Raw genomic sequence first — 20,105 nt, forward strand, 5'->3', positions numbered from 1 at the left:
AGACGACCGTCACGCGACATTTTGCGATGAACACAATATCCCGAGTTTGAGATCTCAAACAAGTGATATTGCCTAATATCCCGAGATAGCGAACCAATCAAATTGCTCGATTTTAGGAGGTTAATGTGTAGCATATACTAATTATAAATAGACATGTTTGTATATTTATAAATATACATACATAAATATGTTATTGAGTATATTGCAACATTCATAATAATACATTACTTTTATAGCGCTGTCCTAAATACCCAAAGACGCTTTAGGGTGAACACCAAATAAAAAGAACGTACATTAGTAATAGGAATAGGAGAGAAGGGAGGTTATGTGGTGAAAGCAATGTTAAAAAGGTGGGTTTTGCGGGGCTGTATAAATGAAGGGCATGTGTTAACAATTCCAAAATAACCAAGGGGTCATTCGATGAAATTACAGTAAATGTTAACTGTAGACAGTAAAAGTATTTTCTGCATTTTTCAAAGCTCAGGGGGCCATTTTTTTCGTTTCTGCAGTTCTTCTGGGGGGACAAACCTCGGCGTGGCGATAAGTCAGTATCTTCATTTCCTGACTTTACGATTCCGATATTCAAGGCCGACAAGCGATAACGTTGAATTACTGCCGGCCGCGAGATACAACTAACGTCACGTTAATTACTGGGGTCCCTGGGGAATGGGGTGTGTGTGTGTGTGTGTGCATGTGCGTGTGCGTATCTGGCCTTGCATATAACTGCAAACCAGTGGCGTATGTTAATGTTATGTGATGCAACCTTGTTACGGTTTTATGTCATGTCATGCTATGCCGTATTATGTTTTGTAAAGCCATGTTCTTTGACATGCCTTCCATGTTATTATTACTTTATTTAATATCAGGTTATTTGATATTCTTATTTCACAATCATCGTAAAATCATGTTATTACTATTAAATATTTTTGATGTTTTCATGCCATGTTACGATATTCCACCTCATATTAGGCCAGGTCACACTATAAATTGCCACGTCATGCTATGGGACAGGAAGCTATGCTAGGCTACACATGTATCCTCTACATTCAAACCCCCAGCCTCCATCCCTGTGCCTCCGTGCTCCGTGGCCCGGGCACGTCGGTCCGGCGAGGAGCCCGGACAGGGCAAGCGCCCGCTTGTCCTAAATCACAACTTTTTACCGGTGCTGAATTATTAACGACCCCTCGGCGAAGGTCACGGCCGCCGGGCCGCAGGAGTCTGGGCCGCTACCTGTGGCTCCTCCTCATAACTCAGCTGTCAGCTGTAGCGCCGCAGCGCTGGAAGATTAAATACTACCCCCGCCCTCCCCGTCTCTCTTCCAGGAGTACCGCCCGCCGCCCACCGCAGCCATCGTCCAACTTGCTCCCACTTAGCCTCCCCGGCCCCAGGGCGCTGGGTCTGGCAGGCTGCACGCCGCTCAGTGTTTATGGAAGGTCTAACAGACTGACTGACTGCTACCTCCTCCTTCTCCTGTTCTTCCCGAGCTCCAGCCTAACTGACAGAGTTTCTTCTCTGCCTTTGCCTCCCCCTCTTCCTCCTCCATCCCCTCCTCTACTTCTTCTTCCTCCTCCCCCTCCTTCACCTCCTCTTCCTCATCCCCCTCCATCTCCTCCTTCTCTTCTTGCTCCTCTTCCTCCTCCTTTCCATCTGTTCCTCCCCCTCCATCACCTCATCTTCTTCCGCCTCTTCCTCCTCCTTCTCCGGCTCCATCACCTCCTCCTCCTTCACCTTCACAAGTTCCAGTGAACGGCCCTCCGCTACATCACCCCACACCACCGCGGTGCTCCGTACAGTTTGGACACGTCCCGGTAGGAGGCCGTTCGCCAACCAGAGCTAGGCTATTGCTGTTAGCTCCGGGTCCTATGAGTGGGCAGAGCTAGGCTAGTGTTGTTGGCCCCCAGTCCTATGAGTAACCAGAGCTAGGCTAGTGCTGTTAGCTCCCAATCCCGTGAGAAAGCAGAGCTAGTGTTGTTAGCTCCCGGTCCTAAGAGTGCGCAGAGCTAGTGCTGTTAGCTCCCGATCCCATGAGCAACCAGAGCTAGGCTAGTGCTGTTAGCCCCCAATTCTATGAGCAACCAGAGCTAGGCTAGTGCTCTTAGCTCCCAATCCCATGAGTAAGCAGAGCTAGTGCTGTAATCTCCCGATCCTATGAGTAAGCAGAGCTAGTACTGTTAGCACCCGGTCCTATGAGTAAGCAGAGCTAGGCTAGCGCTGTGGGCCCCCAGTCCTATTAGTAAGCAGAGCTAGGCTAGTGCTCTTAGCTCCCAATCCCATGAGTAAGCAGAGCTAGTGCTGTTAGCTTCCGGTCCTATGAGTAAGCAGAGCTAGGCTAGCGCTGTTAGCTCCCAGTCTTATGAAAAAGTAGAGCTAGGCTAGTGTTGTTAGCTCCCAGTCTTATGATAAAGGAGAGCTAGTCTAGTGCTGTCAGCTCCCAGTCATAAAATAATAAAATAAACTATTCTCTATTTCATTGGGTAGCAGAAATGTACAGAAGGCAACTCAGAGTTAGCTTTTGTATCTACAGCGCAATCATGAGCAAGTAGGGGTTAGTCGCTATGCTCAAGGATACGGGCTAATTAACAGCATACCCCAGGAATCAAACCATGCACCTTGGGGCTGGGAGTCCAACTCTCCTCCCCACTCCACCCCACCCCCTATGTTCACCCACCAATACATAACCCACAAAGCTAGCCTAGGCTCGCCAACCACATTTAACCACACACTTAGCTTTGACACATAGAAACGGGCAAAGAAATGTAATTACCGTGGGGGTGAACGGTAAAGCTGTCACACATACACGCATAGCTGAAGTACGTAGTCTGTAGTTCAGTGCTATTTTAGTGAGATCCAGTCAAAGTGCACCTTTAAGATCTAAGGTCTAGAACTTAAAGGTCACTTTTGAGTTGAGTTTTTGCTATGTTTTCATCATGCAGCTAAAGCGCAGGCTAGCATCACAAAGGACTCATTCTCCAAAATTAATTAAATAGTTTTCTAACTAAGCAGGAACCAATTTTTGGTATTTTATTCCAACAAAATGTGTGAACATCCCTCTAGGTCCTGCTTAGCATGGGTGGTCTCAAACTTAAGTCACACTCTCTTCCATGGCTACAATATTGAGATTCAAGCCTCAGTTGATGTCTTTAGGGAGCCTCTCTCCGCTTCTTCAGACTTTAACTCATCCTCCACCCCAAACCCCTAACTCCAAACTTTGTTCCAACGTGTGACGGTGGAGTCATTTCATAAAATGTTGCCGCCACTGTATTCCCTTTCCACTCCGTTGTGACCTCATTCTCTGGCGCCGAGGGTGTAGGGAAATGTAGTCAGAGAGGAGGAGTATTCAAGACAGAGCCTATTCAATGTTGAATATTAAACACAGCCACCTCAGTGCTGAGGAGGTCAACGCCGAAAAATTCCTTCATTCAATGGTGCTTACTCACGGCGCCAAAAAGACGCAACTTCGGAATGTTGCCCGAAGTTTGCTAGAAAAAAGAAACCTCAACAGCCAACCAGAACCCCTGTTTATGGCACACTGGCCCGATGTTGGTGATTTTGGACTGTATGGCGTATGAACTGTTTTTGTGGGTTGTGTAATTGGTGGGTTAACAAAGAGGGTTGGGGAGGTTCGTTGGACTCCCAGCCCAAACGTGCTTGGTTTGAATCCTGGGCTGGTATGCTGTTAATTAGCCTGTATCCCTGAGCAAAATGACTAACCCCTACTTGCGTATGAATTCGCTTTAGCTACAAAAACTAACTCTGAGACGCCTTCTGTACATTTTTGCTACAAAATGAAATACAGAAGTGTTTATTTTTGCGGGTTGCTGCTACTAGGCTTATATATAGGACTGGGAGCTAACAGTGCTAGCCTAGCTCTACTTTCATGTAGGACTGGGAGCTAACCCTAACCCTAACCCTAACCACCATTTTGGTTGCCTATATGAAAAGCCTATTCTTATCATTTCTTTTTCACAATAAAAAAGGGTTCATATTCATTATGAAGTCAATTTATATGCTTAGCCAACAGTAATGAACTTTCTTTTCAAGATAAGCAAAAAACATGATTAAATTAACTATTCTATTGTGTTTTAATAATCAAAGCTACTTATGTCATCCCCCGTTTTACCAAAAACAAAACCGAAAACCATGCCCCCGGAAAAAAAACGTGATATGAACCGAACTGAGAATTACGTGAACCGAGAACCATTCCAGCACAACTCCAGTCTCAACATATCATCGTCTCGACTGACAGCCTCGGCTTTCTGCAGACGTCTCCCTAGCCTCGCTTTTTACCATCTCGCTGGTTTGGGAGAGAGGAGGAGGGGGTGGTGGAGGATGGAGAAGGAGGCTGGGTTGCCATGGTGCAGTGATTGTGCTTGGGGGGGGGAAAAGGTATTTCTGGCGTTCGTCGGGCAGATAAGCAGGCGCATCAGATAGGAGGAGATAAGGTCAGTGTCTCCTGCCCTGAGGCGAGTGGTTGTTCTAAGGAGAGGCTGTTGTGGGTTTGATGGCCAGGTGCAGGCTGGGGGGGAGGGAGGGGAGGGGATGAGAGAGATGTGAAGAGAGGATTACTGTGAGGTACGGAGGTGAGGGACGGGAGGAGAGAAGGAATTGTTAGAGAAAGGAAGGAAGGAATGATTAAATAAAGGAAGGAATTATTAAAGAGAGGGAGGAGGGAGGGAAGGAATTATTAAAGAAAGGAAGGAGCAAAGGAATGATTGAATAAAGGAAGGAATTATTAAAGAGGAAGGAGGGAAGGAGTTATTAAAGGAAGGAAGAAGGGAATTATTAGAGAGGAAAAAGGGAAGTAATTATTAAAGGAGAGAAGGGGGAAGGCATTATTAAAGAAAGGGTAGATGGAAGGAATTATTAAAAAAGGGAGGGAAGGAATTATTAAAGAGGGGAAGGAAGGAGGGAAGGAATTATCAAAGAAAGGGAGGAGGGAAAAATCGAAGGACGGGGGAAAGGAAGGAAGTACGGGTAAGGAAGGAGAGAGAGTAGAGATGGAAGAACAAATTAAAGAGAGGAAGTAAATAAAGAAGGATAGCGAATGACAGAAGAGTGAAAGAAAGAAAGAAAGAAAGAAAGAAAGAAAGAAAGAAAGAAAGATAAAGGACAAATACAGAGTAAAGAAAGGCAGAAAGAAAACACAGATGCAGAAGCCTCATTCTTGGGGCGGGCGGCCGCCAAACCCAGACGGGCATTGTGGCGTGCTGCATCTCCAGAACTCACAGAGGGCCTCAGTGCCTAGGGCCTCTGATTAAACTCAGCTGCCACTCACAGTCACGCTCCCATCTGGGTGTGTGTTTTAGTTGCCTGTCGCGCAAAATAAACCGCCCTTCAACTGTCAACGCTTCCACATCCCCGAATACTTGTAAATACTTCCCGTTGGAAAGATATTCCTTTCTTTAACTCCCTTTGGCGGATGAGCGTGAAGGATCTGATAAGATTTGTGTGGCAGTCAAATGCAGATTCTGTATGAACCGACATGCTACCATAGCCAGGGGCAGTGGCATGGACTGGGAGCAAATGGCTCTAGCCTAGCTTGTGCCAGGGTTTGAAAAATAGTGAGATGGGGGGTGGCTTCAGTTTCAGCGTTTCAGTTTTGTAAGGGGGAGGGCGGTGGGTTGTTCTTGGCTCGCGCGCACACCAACAGGTGTCGCACACTGTGGACACAAAGTAACAAGTCTCAAATGAATCCAAGATGTTTTCATCACGGAGAAGTTGTTAACCTCTGATTTTGTATACAGTTTCAAATTTTTATTTCTAGAAAAATCACAGAGGTGACCTCATAGCAACTTATGGGCATGCTACCAGCCATCTCCCTAGTCAACACATGGCACTACAAACTTGCTGATTTTCCAACATTTTCCCAACACGGAAAAGCTGGTCCAAAGGCTGACTTCCAAATATTCCCTTGTGCGATAGTCCCTCTTCCTACTCTTCCTCCTCAAGGTTTCCTCCTCGTCTTTCTTTGACCTTTAGAGGATTTAGGGTTCTGGGGCGTCCTTTCAGGTGGTGTTTGAACCCCTCCTCCACCGTTACTGGAAGGGCTCCGGGCCGACGAATAAAAGACTTATCCAGTCGCGTTTGTCTCTTCTGAATTTATTTCCTCAGAGCCACCGAGATGCTATCGAATGTATGTCAGATAAGGCGAGGGCAATTGAACAAAGGGAGCACAGTTTATATCAGCGAGGCAGCTGAAGGGTGAATTTGATTTATGATATGAATCTGTAAAGGCTGTAATGTATGCAGATGGATGGATTCGTATGCAAATGTGTGGACAGGGACGCTGCCTTTTTCGATTTTACTCTCTTCCGGAAAAGGCCTTTAGATGTGTCTGATAGATACAGCCACCGTTTGCTCACAGGCACGGAGCGCAAGTGTGAGTTCTGCATACGTAAACATGCATGTACTGGTGACACTAGGCATGGTTATTTCAGGTTCACTGTAAAGACTAGGGCTATTTCCAGTTACAATAGAGGTTAGACAGTACATAGAGACAGATCATGAAGGAGCAGGTAAGGGTTTGAAGTCAATACAGAGACAGTCTTTAAGGAGCAGGTAGGGGGTAGGCAGTCAATACAGAGACAGTCTTTAAGGAGCAGGTAGGGGGTAGACAGTCAATACAGAGACAGTCTTTAAGGAGCAGGTAGGGGGTAGGCAGTCAATACAGAGACAGTCTTTAAGGAGCAGGTAGGGGGTAGACAGTCAATACAGAGACAGTCTTTAAGGAGCAGGTAGGGGTTAGACAGTAAATACAGAGACAGTCTTTAAGGAGCAGGTAGGGGGTAGACAGTCAATACAGAGACAGTCTTTAAGGAGCAGGTAGGGGGTAGACAGTCAATACAGAGACAGTCTTTAAGGAGCAGGTAGGGGTTAGACAGTCAATACAGAGTTCATTAAGAAACAGGTAGGGTTTTGATACTGAATATTGAGACAGATCATTAATGAGCAGGTAGGGGTTGGACATGAAAACAGAGACAAGTCAATAAGGAGCAGGTAGGGACTAGTCAGCCAACAGAGGCAGGTGTTTAGGGACAGGTAGGGGTTAGTCAGTTGATATCGAGACAGGTCATTAGGAAGCAGGTAGGGGTTAGACATTGAATAGGGACAGGTTTTTAGGAAGCAGAGACGGGTAAGACATATTGTTCCTGGACTGCCCCGTTAAGAGATGAGGTTGTATAAAATAAAATCCCACTGGGCCATGGTCCCATCGTAAATTAGTACAAGCCTAGAAGACCTTTGAAAGAATTTAAGTTCTTCAAAGAAGCTTTAGGAATAAATTTGGCACGCGTTCAACCGTTCAACATTTCACAACGTTTTACGAGCCCTTTTTTTGCCTTGTCTATTTTTACTCTTTTGACAGGGTCATTTCTTTTCTTCCGAAATGGAGATGGAAGACATGGAATTTCGCAGACCCACGGCCAACTAAGTGTAAATCGTAAAATATATGCAAACACTACTGCAGTTAGACTTATGACAATCAAACACATGTCACACCATGCATCACACGAGCAACCAACCGAATCGGTTTAACCGAAGGAATAAATCCCACAGACTCGTCGTTACATCCGAGAAAGACTAGCGAGAATTCCTTGAGATGAAAGTCTGCCGTCTAACATCAGATTCCATAAGTAAGATTTTATGTATTAAGGATAGAGATACTACTAAAGGCTTCCCCTCTTCAGGATTCAATGTCTTGTTTATTGCTATAACTGGAGTTACGCTACAACTAGTTACAACTACAATACGTTATTTCCTAATCAGTCAATATAATTAAAAGAAAATACATAACACTGCAGTTGAACTCACTCTGCATGCAAGTAATTTCTCTCTCTCTCTCTCTCTCTCTTTCCTCTGTCACACAACTCCCTTCTCTTCCCCCTCTCTCACCCCAATACTCATTGCTCTCGCGCTCTCTCTCCCCCATAATATCTCGTTCTTCCCCAGCTCGCTCGCGTGCGTGTGCTCTCTCTCTCTCTCTCTCTCTCTCTCTCTCTCTCTCTCTCTCTCTCTCTCTCTCTCTCTCTCTCATCAAAAGTAACACGATGTCCAATTTTCCCGTACAAAAAATGCTTTGCATGGATTTTATTCCTCTTGGAATTTTGTGTGCATGGGCACGTGTGTGTACATCTGTGTAAGTACGTGTGTGTTTGTAACCAAAATACCCCACATTTGTGGCATGCAATTGGGTCACAACACAGCAAGCTTTTGCAAGCATATTTGCTGTGGCTGCCTACACAACAGCAAAATAAAAAAATAAAAAGACTAATTGCAGTGCGGTAATATGCTGAGGTAATCGCATGTGAAAAAATAACAAATGAGGTTATGGCTTACATATTGAAACTTTTAATATACATAAAAACGGGACACGACGGCTTGTGTGTCTTTGCATTGATGTTGGCAACTCGACTTGAAGCGGGGAAAATAAACAATATACCTTCTTATGCATCTCAGAGGACTGGCTGGGCTGAGTTCATTAACTGGATTAATGTTAGCGCTTCTAAATCCACTCACCATAGCCTTCTCCTAACGAACTCCATCTATTATCCCCTCCCCCCCCCACGCTAGCAGTGTGCAGACTCAGGATTAATGGTAAACTATAGTATAATCCTATATGGTTTGAGCACCAGAGGCTTTTAGTTTGCGTATCTAAACGGTCCGAGCACTTTGCTTCTGTTACAATGGCTTTGGTGATGGCATCGCGGGGTCATCTAGGATGTGATATACTTTAGAGTTTGTTTGCTTTTAGGCTATTCAGCTTGACAGTTGAATTTGTTTCAAGCCGCCATAGACTCTTTTCCCGCCTAAATCAACCGTCGGTGAAGAAGCAGCCATTTTGACTGGGAAACTAAATGGTGAAACAACACAAGATACATTGTCCATGCTAACTCTTCTCTTCAACGGCAAAGCGTCTACAGAACTACAGAAACAAGTTCACCCGGATTGTTTAGAAAATATAACAACAGAATTAAAACAACATTAAACCATTAAAGCCGGTACACATAAACTATCGACTACGAGGGGATAAATGCGAGTAAACTCCTGAGCACAGAGCACGGATATGCACCGGAGCGCTACAACAGACTACGGTGACCACATGCGGCGCAATACTTTCGCAGGCTTTGTTGAGGACACTGTAGTCTCGGTACACAGTGAAGAACATACTGGGCGGATTACAAGGGATCCCCCAAGACCCTGGCTTGTTCAACACTACAAACACTACAAAGTAGAAAAAAGGAGGCGCAAATTAACAGAAGGCACCGTCTTCTTACAGAACCATTTTTAACGACGATGACAACGTCAACATCCAACCTATGCTGTTGACTTGGCAGAAAAATAGAGCAATATTTTAAAGAAGTAAAGAAAGAAAAAAATGCATTACGGTTCAAAAAGAAAAACAGGATGTTTTAAGCGGTGGCTGAATTGGTGTGTGTATTAAACTTGCCGTGCTCGCAAAGACACTTTAACGTTTCTATGGACGCCCCTAAAGAGTAAACTAACCCCCATAGGTTAAAAAGCAGAAACCACGACTGGCTCTGAAAGGCTGTTTTCAAACGAGCCGCGATCTGATTGGATGAAAAACCCCAAGAAGCTTATTTTAGCAGAAGATAATGTTTGAACGCAGTAACAACGCAACTGCATTCTTACAGAGATAATGAGAGTCTTCTCTAACTACATAAAACTGGGTTAATTTACCACGGCATACGTTGAAGATTATTATTACGGCATTCTGCGAACCCCCCGAACACACATTACATTTTTTGGCAAGCTTCACATTCAAATCATATTCAGGAATACAATCTTTTTTTGGATTAACAGTGAGTGTCAAACATCGAAACCTCTCCGCCATCTGCCAAATGCTAACCCTAACCCCATCCAAACCTACAGGAAACTGGTCTACCCTTCTGCAAATGCTACCGCAGTTTAACACACACACGCCAACGACACATGACACACTATCCACTACCCCGTGTAGACACTATTACACTACGCACAATGTACCCTCTAGTCTCTCAGGGGCTGCATTCCCATTGACCTAGGTAACAATAGATGGCTTCAGTCGGGCAGAATAGCAATCAGAAAGGCATGTGTTTACACACGCATGCATCCAGTCATCCATTCACACACACACATGTGAAAACACACACATGTGAAAACACACACATGTGAAAACACACACAAACACACGCATTAAAAACACACACACACACGAAAACACACACACACACACACACACACACACGAAAACACACAAGCACACACACATGAAAACGCACTAACACCCTTGTATGTGTGTATAGGGAATAGCCGGGTTCAATTATTCTACACACGCACATGCAGAGAAGAGCAATCACAATAGTACCTATATAATAAATCTCCACACACACACACACACACACACACACACACACACACACACACCACACACACACTCTGCTCCACATTGTGCTTGCTATTCCCCAGAGGCTCGGCGCTTTGCTAGCGCCGCCGCCGGCTGCCAGGAAACCTTTAGCACGTCGACCACGCCGCAACCGCGCCGCGGAAGTGCCACCGCCGCGCATACATCACCCAGAAGGCACAGCGGGCGATGCTATAGCCCGCCGTCCCTCGTTGCCTCTGACAGCCGGCGGGGGGGGGATTGGATCAATTTGATGGGCGATAAGGGGGGAGGAGGGGGAGGGGGAGTGACTGACAGAGTGTCCCAGACGCTTTCTCTGAGAGATAACCCCGCCCGCTACCTGCTCGCCCATACTGAGAGAGAGAGAGAGAGAGAGAGAGAGAGAGAGAGAGAGAGAGAGAGAGAGAGAGAGAGAGAGAGAGAGAGAGAGAGAGAGAGAGAGAGAGAGAGAGAGAGAGAGAGAGAGAGAGAGAGAGAGACCTGGGGGAGAAAGAGATATTATGGGGGAGAGAGGGAGAGAATGGGGGACAAAGAGAGAGAGAAAGCGCGAGAGCAATGTGAATTGGGGTGAGAGAGGGAGAGAGAGGGGCAATAGAAGAGAGAGAGGGGGAGAGAAGGGAGTTGTGTGACAAATGTTTTTTTTGTGTGTTTGTGCATATGTGTGTTTGTGCGTGTATAACGAACTAGGTGTGGTTGTGTGTATTTTTAAATGGCTTGATGTGTGTGTGTGTGTCTGTGCACGGTGGTGTGTGTGTAAAGTTTGGATGCATGTGTGTGGGTGTGTAAAAATGACTGGACGATGTGGTTTTGTGTCTATATGTATAGATGTACAACTGGATGCGTGTGTACTGGCCAAAACTGTGTTGTGCGGATGCAGGTGGATGTTGTTAACATAAGCAGACAACACAGAATGGTCCATTTATAGTTAACCTGCCTGGATCTCTTCGCTGGACATAGAGTCTAAGCCATTTTCCTGCATCTGCTTCATCTCACGATTTTAAGACCACACAGTTTATAGCCATGACCCTTAGTTTTTTATGAATGCCTCTGTATGTTCCCTATGTGTATTATTTATCTATACTAATGTGTGTATGCGTAATCCTCCATAAATAGAGGATAATAACAAACATTACAGACAATAACAAACACACTTACATACACACACACAGACACACACATACACACACACACCCTAACCTAATACTTAAGTCCATAATGTTCTTCATCCATCATTTAAAACATGCACAGCAAAGAACAAATCGATGCAGCTAGTCAAGTCAGCATTCAAACCGGAAGAGTATAAAACCCTAAAGGAAATGATTAAATCACTGAATGATTAACGATAACGTTCATGGCAAAACAATTCTGTTGGGAGACGTTATGGTTCCACGTTCAAAATACTTTTCAAGCTCTTTGTGACGCCCGTTGACTTGTGATGCTAGGCTAACCAAATCGGTGCTAACGTTAGAGTTTAAAGACAGTCTATAGCCTTCGAATGTATATGGTGTATACCCTACTTTTACCCTGACAGATAGAATTATGATGTTCAATGACGGCTTTGATTGTACATTTTTGTGTGATAGTTTAGTCTTTTGGGGAATAGGATGATAAATGACACATGCTTGTTTCAATCTTTTTTTTATAAAAATTAAGCCGGTAAGCTTATGTAAACACTCTTACCCATACCCTTTTGTGCAAGAGACATTATAACATCAAAGAGAAAGTACAACAACAAACTAATGAAAATCCAAACTCTATATATGGAATATTATGGTAAATTCCCTTTCTGGTAGAAGTGGATCAACCGACACTGTCACTGAGCATCAGGGAATTCCCCAGACCCCAGCGAAAAGTGGAAAGGCCAACCTCTCCTGCCAGCCCTTCATCAGAAAAGAGAGCATTGCCTGAGACACATGCCCCACCACATCTCCTGTCTCAATTACTGTCATTTTCTATTGGCACTTCACTGTCAACCAAAAGCTTGCCACGGACAACATGCACATCCTGGATCGAGGAACATCACTGGGGCCTGATATATCCCAACCAGGGTCCGACAAAGAGTGTGCCACAGAACCGGCCAATCGCCTCGGCTGGCTCTTCCAACCCCTCTTCTCTCGTGGCATGTTCCCTGAACGATGGAAACCTGCCATTGACATGCCGATCCACCGAAAAGGGACTCAAAATCAGATCCATCAAGGAAACCGTACCCCATCCCTGCTCGCTGACATCAGTGCCGTGACTGAATCCCTGTTCAGTAACAATTAGAAGGCTGTTCCCTCCACCGCGGGCTTATCTCTGACAACCAACTGAATCCGACCCTCCTCTCAGTTCAGCCCCCGACATGGAACAACATCCTGGAAAAAGTCAATGCTGTGTGCATTGATGCACTAGAAAAAAAGGCCACTTTTAACCAGCAGTGACACTATGGCTGCAGTGAATTCTTATGGCGGCTGGATTTCTTCGTAAGAAGATCCTTCTTCTTCTGGAGTAATTATATAGTCAGCCTTACAAATCACGTCAATGCATCAGTACCTCAGGGGTCCTTTAGGGGCCCATCTTCCTAGATGATGCCCTCCTTACGCACTTATTGTGTGTTGTGCATCCTTGCACTTAAAAATAATGCTAGGCATCGTGTAGCATCTTATTAGGTGAGTGCTGCATGCAGCGCTCAACTATTGTTCTTCATAAGTTTTTCAATTTTCTTAAATGGTGTGCATGTTTACATTGTTTACTCCATTTAGACTTTTGAACTTTCGTTCAAATCCCTTCACTTGATTTAAGCCATTGAACGTTCATTAATCTTAATCTAAGTGGCTTTATTAAAACGTATTTTCAAACTCCCTTTGCACTACAGCTCTCACCGCATTTTCTGCAGGAAATGCATTTTCTAGTTACATCTTATTACCTTATGCTATCATCTTTGTTGTATACAGGGATTGGGTTAACCTTACAATTGTTAGTGCTTTGCATTTAGTTCTACGAACATCCTTACTGTACGGACAGTGATATTTAGTTTCTTTCCTCTGTCAAATGTAATTATATTAATGTACTTAAAAAGGCGTCTGCTAAATACCCTGAATCTAGGTGTCAATTATGTTGTTGAAGAATGTGGGATCCATGTTTTTTTTCTCATGCGTGCGGTTCCACCATTCCTGCACCCAAACTATCACAAGGTGGGTCGAAGATGGCCTAAAACATAGACCGGGAAACACTTCATCTCCCGAGCCCAGTGAGAGTAACGCCGCGTACACTATGCACACGTCCGTCAATGGATGATGGAGGGTGTGTCTGACGTATTGGGGACGCGATCTGATTGGCCGACGTACATTTTGACTTGTTGACGGAGGCAACGGAGCCGACGGAACGGATTGACCCGCAATGAATTTCGAGAGTTCCCCCATGCAAAATCAATGATATCCATCGACGGACGTGTACAGTGTTAGCGTGACGTAAGGCAACGATTCTGTCCTGGAAGAGGAATCCATGTTGCCCTGAGCTCTTCATCAGGAGCGCCTTAATCAAAAGCGCTGTGAGCAGATGATGGTTCTCGCGTTATGCATTGACAGAAAAGCCCTGTGGCCCAGCCAGCTGCCTAACATCTGCACACGCGCTCGGACAAAGTCTCAGAGCCTTGCGTGAGTGCGCCAACGAGCTTGATCTAAAGAGGCAGAGCCAACATTAACCAAACCGAGGTCAGGAGACGTCATGGGGAACTAGAACCTTGCCTGGGTGATGTATTGTATTTGCAAAAGCACGCATGAAAAAGGAACAAGGAAACAAGGAGAGCTGAGAGAAGTTAGCTAGCTCCAACAAGTCCGGACCCTAGGGACTTTGGGCCCGGAGATGTTCGGTGTAAGTTCACTCTCAGACTTCACTGAGATGTTAGAGCTAGCTAGCACTCACACTTTAGCGTGTCTGCGGGACCCAACTGCTCCAAAACCTCTGGAGTACGCAGTCGGCGGATCCCTTCTGTGGTTCCTGGGTGCTCTGTGCGTTGGCAGGCAGCGACTAACTTTGAACTGAAACAAACGAACACACACACACACACACACACACACACACACACCTCTCTCCCTGTGAGTGCAGATGTTTGAACTCTTCTGTATGGATGTCTCCAGGGCTGAGTGTCTTAGCCAGCTGCTGCGACTCACATTCTGTATGCCTGTGGCAATATGTGTGTGTGTGTGTTAGTATGTGCTGTGTGTGTGAGTGAGTGAGTGTGGATACATGGCATGAATTTTTGTTTGTGACATCATGTTTGTGACATCATGTATGTGGTCATTCGGCGCGCACGTGCGCGTGTGTGTGTGTGTGTGTGTGTGTGTGTGTGTGTGTGTGTGTGTGTGTGTGTGTGTGTGTGTGTGTGTGTGTATATGAAGATGGCGAGAGATCCGAGCAGCCTCACCCCCCCCCCCCCCCCCCCCCCGCCACACACACACACACATGCACACACACACACACACTTGTTCTTCTTTTTTTATTATATGGGCCTGCATTACGCACAGACTTCTAAAGTACACTCGAGATGCCTCACAAGATCTGGGTGTGCGTGTGTGTGTGAGCGTGCATGCGTGTGTGCACAGTATGGGTGTTTATTTGTGTTTGTAAATGTGCATGTGTAAGCAGGCAAGTTCATCAAAGAGCAACATAGAGAGAGAGAGAGAGAGAGAGAGAGAGAGAGAGAGAGAGAGAGAGAGAGAGAGAGAGAGAGAGAGAGAGAGAGAGAGAGAGAAAACCTACCTCGTTAAAACCACACAAGGAGAGCCAGGCTAATCCCAACTGAAAATATGCATTTCAAAAACAAACCACAACACAAACTGACCCAAGAAGAGAATAAGCAGATAAACCAGTCCCTTAACCACGGGAGAGAGGGGGAGAGGGAGAGAGGAGAAGCGAGGGAGAGAGATTAACTGCTAGTGAGAGATGATTCATTTGAGCCTTGATCGCCCCAACCTCCCCCCGTCTCATTTGCTCAAATGTGCCAAGTGCTCCAGTTGTCTGGCGTTCCTTCCAACGCGCGCTGTCAAGAGAGGGGAGAGAGGAGGGAGGAGAGGGAGAGGGAAGGAGACCACAGAAGAGAGGCGAGAGGAGGGAGGAGAGAGGGGACAAGAGGAGAGAGGAGAGAAAGCAGAGCGCGGAGAGAGAAGAGGAGAGAGGAGACCCTGAAGGAGAGAGATATGGGGAGAGGGGAGGAGAGAGGAGAGGAGAAGAGTGGAAGAGAGCAGAAAGTAGTTCAAAGAGAGAATAGAGAACGAATAGATCTGCAAGTGCTGCCAGTATTTTCCCAACCCAAATGAGATACACTGAAGTGTTGCCAGGAGCCGTCCTCATGCCTTGCACCAACGTCTACACCAAAATAAAGACAATCATTCAGGAATCAACACTCAACGTTGAAGTGAGTCACCTCAACGTTCGCTCATTCGGCGCACGTGCGTGTGTGTGTTTAGGATTTGATGGTGGTAACTTCCTTTGCTGGCTTCTATCTGTTTCTTTCTGGTTGCCCACTGGTCATCACTTAAGTGAAACCGCATGTGTGTTTGAAGGCAGTGTATTGACCGACCGAGGGTAAACACCCACCATGAGTCCAAGGTGAATGTTTGAGAACGATTAGAAAAGAGTGAAACTTAAGATGTTTCTTGGTGAGTGGGTTTCCACTGTCGTTGCTAACTGCACCAGGTCAATAATATGGGGTAACACTTTACCATAAGGGTGCATTCATTATCATTTGCAGCAATAAGCATAGCTGTTATTTAACCGTTAACAAATGCTCGACTTACTTATGCTGTTCATGTTTACAAATGGTGTTCATGTTGACTAAGTTAAAGGTGATCATGTTAGCTAAGATATTACGTCTACATTACTTAGTTGGGTTAGCTCCACCCCCAACAACGTTAATAAGCATTATTATAGGCAAACGCTATATAATAATGCTTATTAATGAATCAACTAACGTAATTAATGCACCTTTACTATAAAACAATACTGTATCACCTGATGTATCGAAGATAAAGATATATATAAGACATATTCCAGATACAGAACAACAATAAACAACAATATAGATATGTACAACAGATTAATTCATAGATCTCTGTGCATTAATCCAACGCATGAATCATACACTTCACAAATTTGATGAACAATCTGAAAACTAACTTTTCCTCGGTAGCCTTTGAGTGCGGCCGCGTCCCAACTCTTTTCTGTGGAACTATTCCGCCCGGTCAGCGGTTTTACTCCTAAAACGACTGGGCTTTCCTCTGTTTCCCTGTCTCACGGAGACGGCTAACTTCTCCGGCGAGCGGCTAATAAATCATCGCGGATTGACAGGAGTATTGTGTCTGAGCTGCGGAGGCCTGAACTAGTCATTTTACACGCTTTGACGCGCACACACATTGGTAAAGAAATACACATACACACACATACGCGCATACACAGACACATACTCACACAAAAAGATGTGCTTTAACACACGTGCACGCACACTCGTGCACACACCCAAACATACACAAGTGTGTGTATGCATGTGTGCATGTGTGTGTATATATACACAAACATACATGGGCATACACACACAGAGACACTCACACACGTGCATACAAACACCCATTCATGCAAACGCATGAATCTCTCTCGCTCACACACTCACGCCCAGTGCCACATGAACACAGATTCACAATTACACAAAAACACATTCACGCAATCACACGCAGACACACAACGACATGAATGTGTGCATGAGCTACACCGTGATTCCCGCAGGCCTTTTCCAAAGCGTCCATATGCTGCAGGATGAGCGAGCGAGAGAGCGAGAGAGAGAGAGAGAGAGCAGGCAGTGACGCAGCCATGCAAAAATAAACGGCCTTAATCCAGGTTATTACGAAGGAGTTCTGCGCACGCGATACCACGCCGTAATCTGCTCACAAACGCAAACATCCACTCGTCTGATATTTCCTTTTTATGTGTCGACACACAATTTCAGTTGTAAAGGAATCTTTCATCTTGCGGTGCGGAGCCGCGGGTCAAACTGCCTTAGCGGGTAAGTAGCGCTACGAGCTCCATGCCACGCTGCGCTGTTGTAGCAACGAGCTAATCGTAAAACCCTCGATAACAACTCTGGGATGCTCCCGATTGAATTAGGGTGAACATACAAAGGGTGAACAATAATACAGCAATGCTTATTTGGGTAAGGGGAAGCATTACACTTTCTCCCTTGGGTTACACACTGTGTACATTTAAATACGATGCTTTCAAACACGTTACGATTTTTAAAATGCGCTTGTTAAACATTGAAAGGGGCTAGTGTTCGATTCCCTCTATGTCCTGGCTCAGAAGTCGGGGTAGTCTCACCATAGTACCATCTGAAGGTTGCGGGTTCAAATCCCAATGTCCGCAGCCAAGCCGTCGTCATCCTTGGGCAAGGTAAATGGTAAATGGTCTGCATCTATACAGCTCTTTTCTAACCAGTGGCCACTCAAAGAGCTTCACAATATTGTCTAACCTTCACCCGTTCATACACACACCAACGGCAGTGTCAACCACGCAAGGCAGCAGCCAGCTCGTCGGGAGCAGTTATGGTGAGGTGCCTTGCTCAGGGACACCTCGACATTCAGCTAGGAGGAGCCGGGGATCGAACTAGCAACCTTCCGGTTACCAGCCAGCCCGCTCTACCTCCTGAGCCACATGCCGCCCATCTGAAGGTTCTGGGTTCCAACCCCAATGTCTGCAGCCAAGCTGTAGTCATCCTTGCCTAGCCCCTTCCCTGCTCCCTAATGAACATTCATTTGTTGTAAAACAACCTAAACAGTAGCAGCTATGTGATAAACAATGGACACATCGTTCATATAGCTTAATGCAACGGACCAATGTAAATCAATAGAGAGTATTCCCGGTTGTGACTCATTGCCAAAGGGAAGGTGGATTATTAGTTTAAGCAAACAACGTTTCACCACGATCCATCGTCTCGTGTGTGTGTTCGCCGGGTCGAAGGAGGAGAAAAAAGAACGCTTTCCGTCGCCATGGAAACTCGGCCTACTTAATGGTCCTGTACAACCTCCGTATTAACAAAACCATCTGCCATTATGAGCGCGGATTCCTCCCCATTAATGCCGTCATAAATCAAACGCACGGCGCTACCTCTGCTAACGCTAGCAGAAGCCGAAGAGGGGTGAAAAGAAAGTGGAAGAATTTACACATATACCCATTTTTTTCTCCTCGTTCGGACCCAAGCTCTTTTGTTTTATCCTCTCACCTCTTTCCTCTCCCCTCTCTAATCATTCATCGCTCAACTCTCCTCTCCTCATTTCTCTCTCTCATCTCCTCCATCTTCTCCCCTCTCTCCTTTCTCTTCCACTCGCTCGTCTCCTCTCTCCTCTCTCTCCTAAACCATCTTGTCTCTTCTCCCCTCTTCTCTCTCTCCTCCCCTCTCTTCTCTCTCCCATCTCCTCCCTCCTCTCTTCTCTCTGCACTCTTCCCCCCCCCCCCCACCTCCTCTCCGCACTCTTCCCCCCCCCCCCCCACCTCCTCTCCAAGACCTCACCCCTTGGTCTGCAGAAAGAGCCACGACAGGGTTGAACAGAGTGATGGCGGTACCATTTACACCCTAATGGCTCCATCGTTCCCTGGTGAAGAATAAAGAAATAATCTAGAGAGTTAGCAGAAGCGATGAGACCTGACGGTGCGTTGAGGTGACGGAGGAAGAATGAGGGGCTCCGCTTTTTCAGAAGGCTGTAGCACTTAAATTATTTTTAAGCACTTAAAAATGGTACTTAGCATTGTGTAGCGCCTTATCCTAGCTATCTTTGTTGTGAATGGGGAATGGGTTAACCTAGCGAATGTTAGTGCTTGGCACTTGGTTCAATGAACATCCTTACTGCACCGAAAGCGATATATTGTTTTCTCTTTCTTCTAACAAATGCACTAATTGTAAGTGGCTTTGGATAAAAGCATCTGCTAAATGCCCTATGGCAAAATTACAATACTTGTGGAAATCATTGAAGCTCTGCAGAATCATCAGGGCCAATAAAATAGATAAATAACAGGATGACCCCAAATACAAAAGCTACACACACACAGGGTACAGGGAGCAAACCAACCGCTTTTCACACTTTGACCAGTCTTTTGCATCTCACCTTCTGACTCAAAGTCGCACCACACAACCCGACCCCATTTACCGGAGAGCTAAATGGTAAAATGGACTGCGCGATAATGTCTGCACGCACACCACAGTCACACGGAGTCAAACCATACTCACGCAAATACATGAGCAAACACACACAGAGACACTGCATTCCTTCCGCCGTGACGTCATCCATCGTCCACCATTTGTTTCCAAACGGCGTCGCCGCCCAGCATGTTGTTGTCGAATGGCGTCGTCGTCCACCATTTTGTTCCCCCCCCCACGTTGTTTCTTTTGTTTTTTTTTTTCTTTTTTTTTTACCTGAGAACACAGGAGTAGTGCCCTTGGTCCTCGAGCTCCGCCGGCCGGAACCAGATGGCGTCCTCCTCCTTGCTGGTGCGGGTTCCGTCGAAGCTGATTGGCTCCTCAAAGTCCCCGTGGCCGGAGCTCTTGTACCACATGAGGCTGAGCCCGACGCCCTGGGCGTGGGTGTAGTTGGCGCGGATGTAGCCATAGAACAGGGCGCACTTTATCCTCACGGCTCCCCCAGGAGCACCTTGTACTTCAGGTAGTCCACCGACCAATCGGTGC

The 20,105-nt window shown here is 45.9% G+C and overlaps 1 protein-coding gene across 1 annotated transcript in view; it reads right to left on the reverse strand.

The window, feature by feature from the left end:
• The window catches only part of LOC307075050 (interleukin-1 receptor accessory protein-like 1-B), a gene marked incomplete at both ends in the record, with an annotated part of 202,021 nt that overhangs the window by 122,772 nt on the left and 59,144 nt on the right, over window positions 1-20,105 (reverse strand). Inside the window, 2 exon segments of the mRNA XM_079735557.1 lie at window positions 19,836-20,052; window positions 20,055-20,105. The exon segment at window positions 20,055-20,105 is cut by the window's right edge and continues 9 nt beyond it. Of these exon segments, the coding sequence (XP_079591683.1) occupies window positions 19,836-20,052; window positions 20,055-20,105 (268 nt within the window).

The sequence above is a fragment of the Pollachius pollachius genome (assembly GCF_949987615.1).
Source record: "Pollachius pollachius genome assembly, chromosome: 4".
NCBI classification, from domain to species: domain Eukaryota; kingdom Metazoa; phylum Chordata; class Actinopteri; order Gadiformes; family Gadidae; genus Pollachius; species Pollachius pollachius.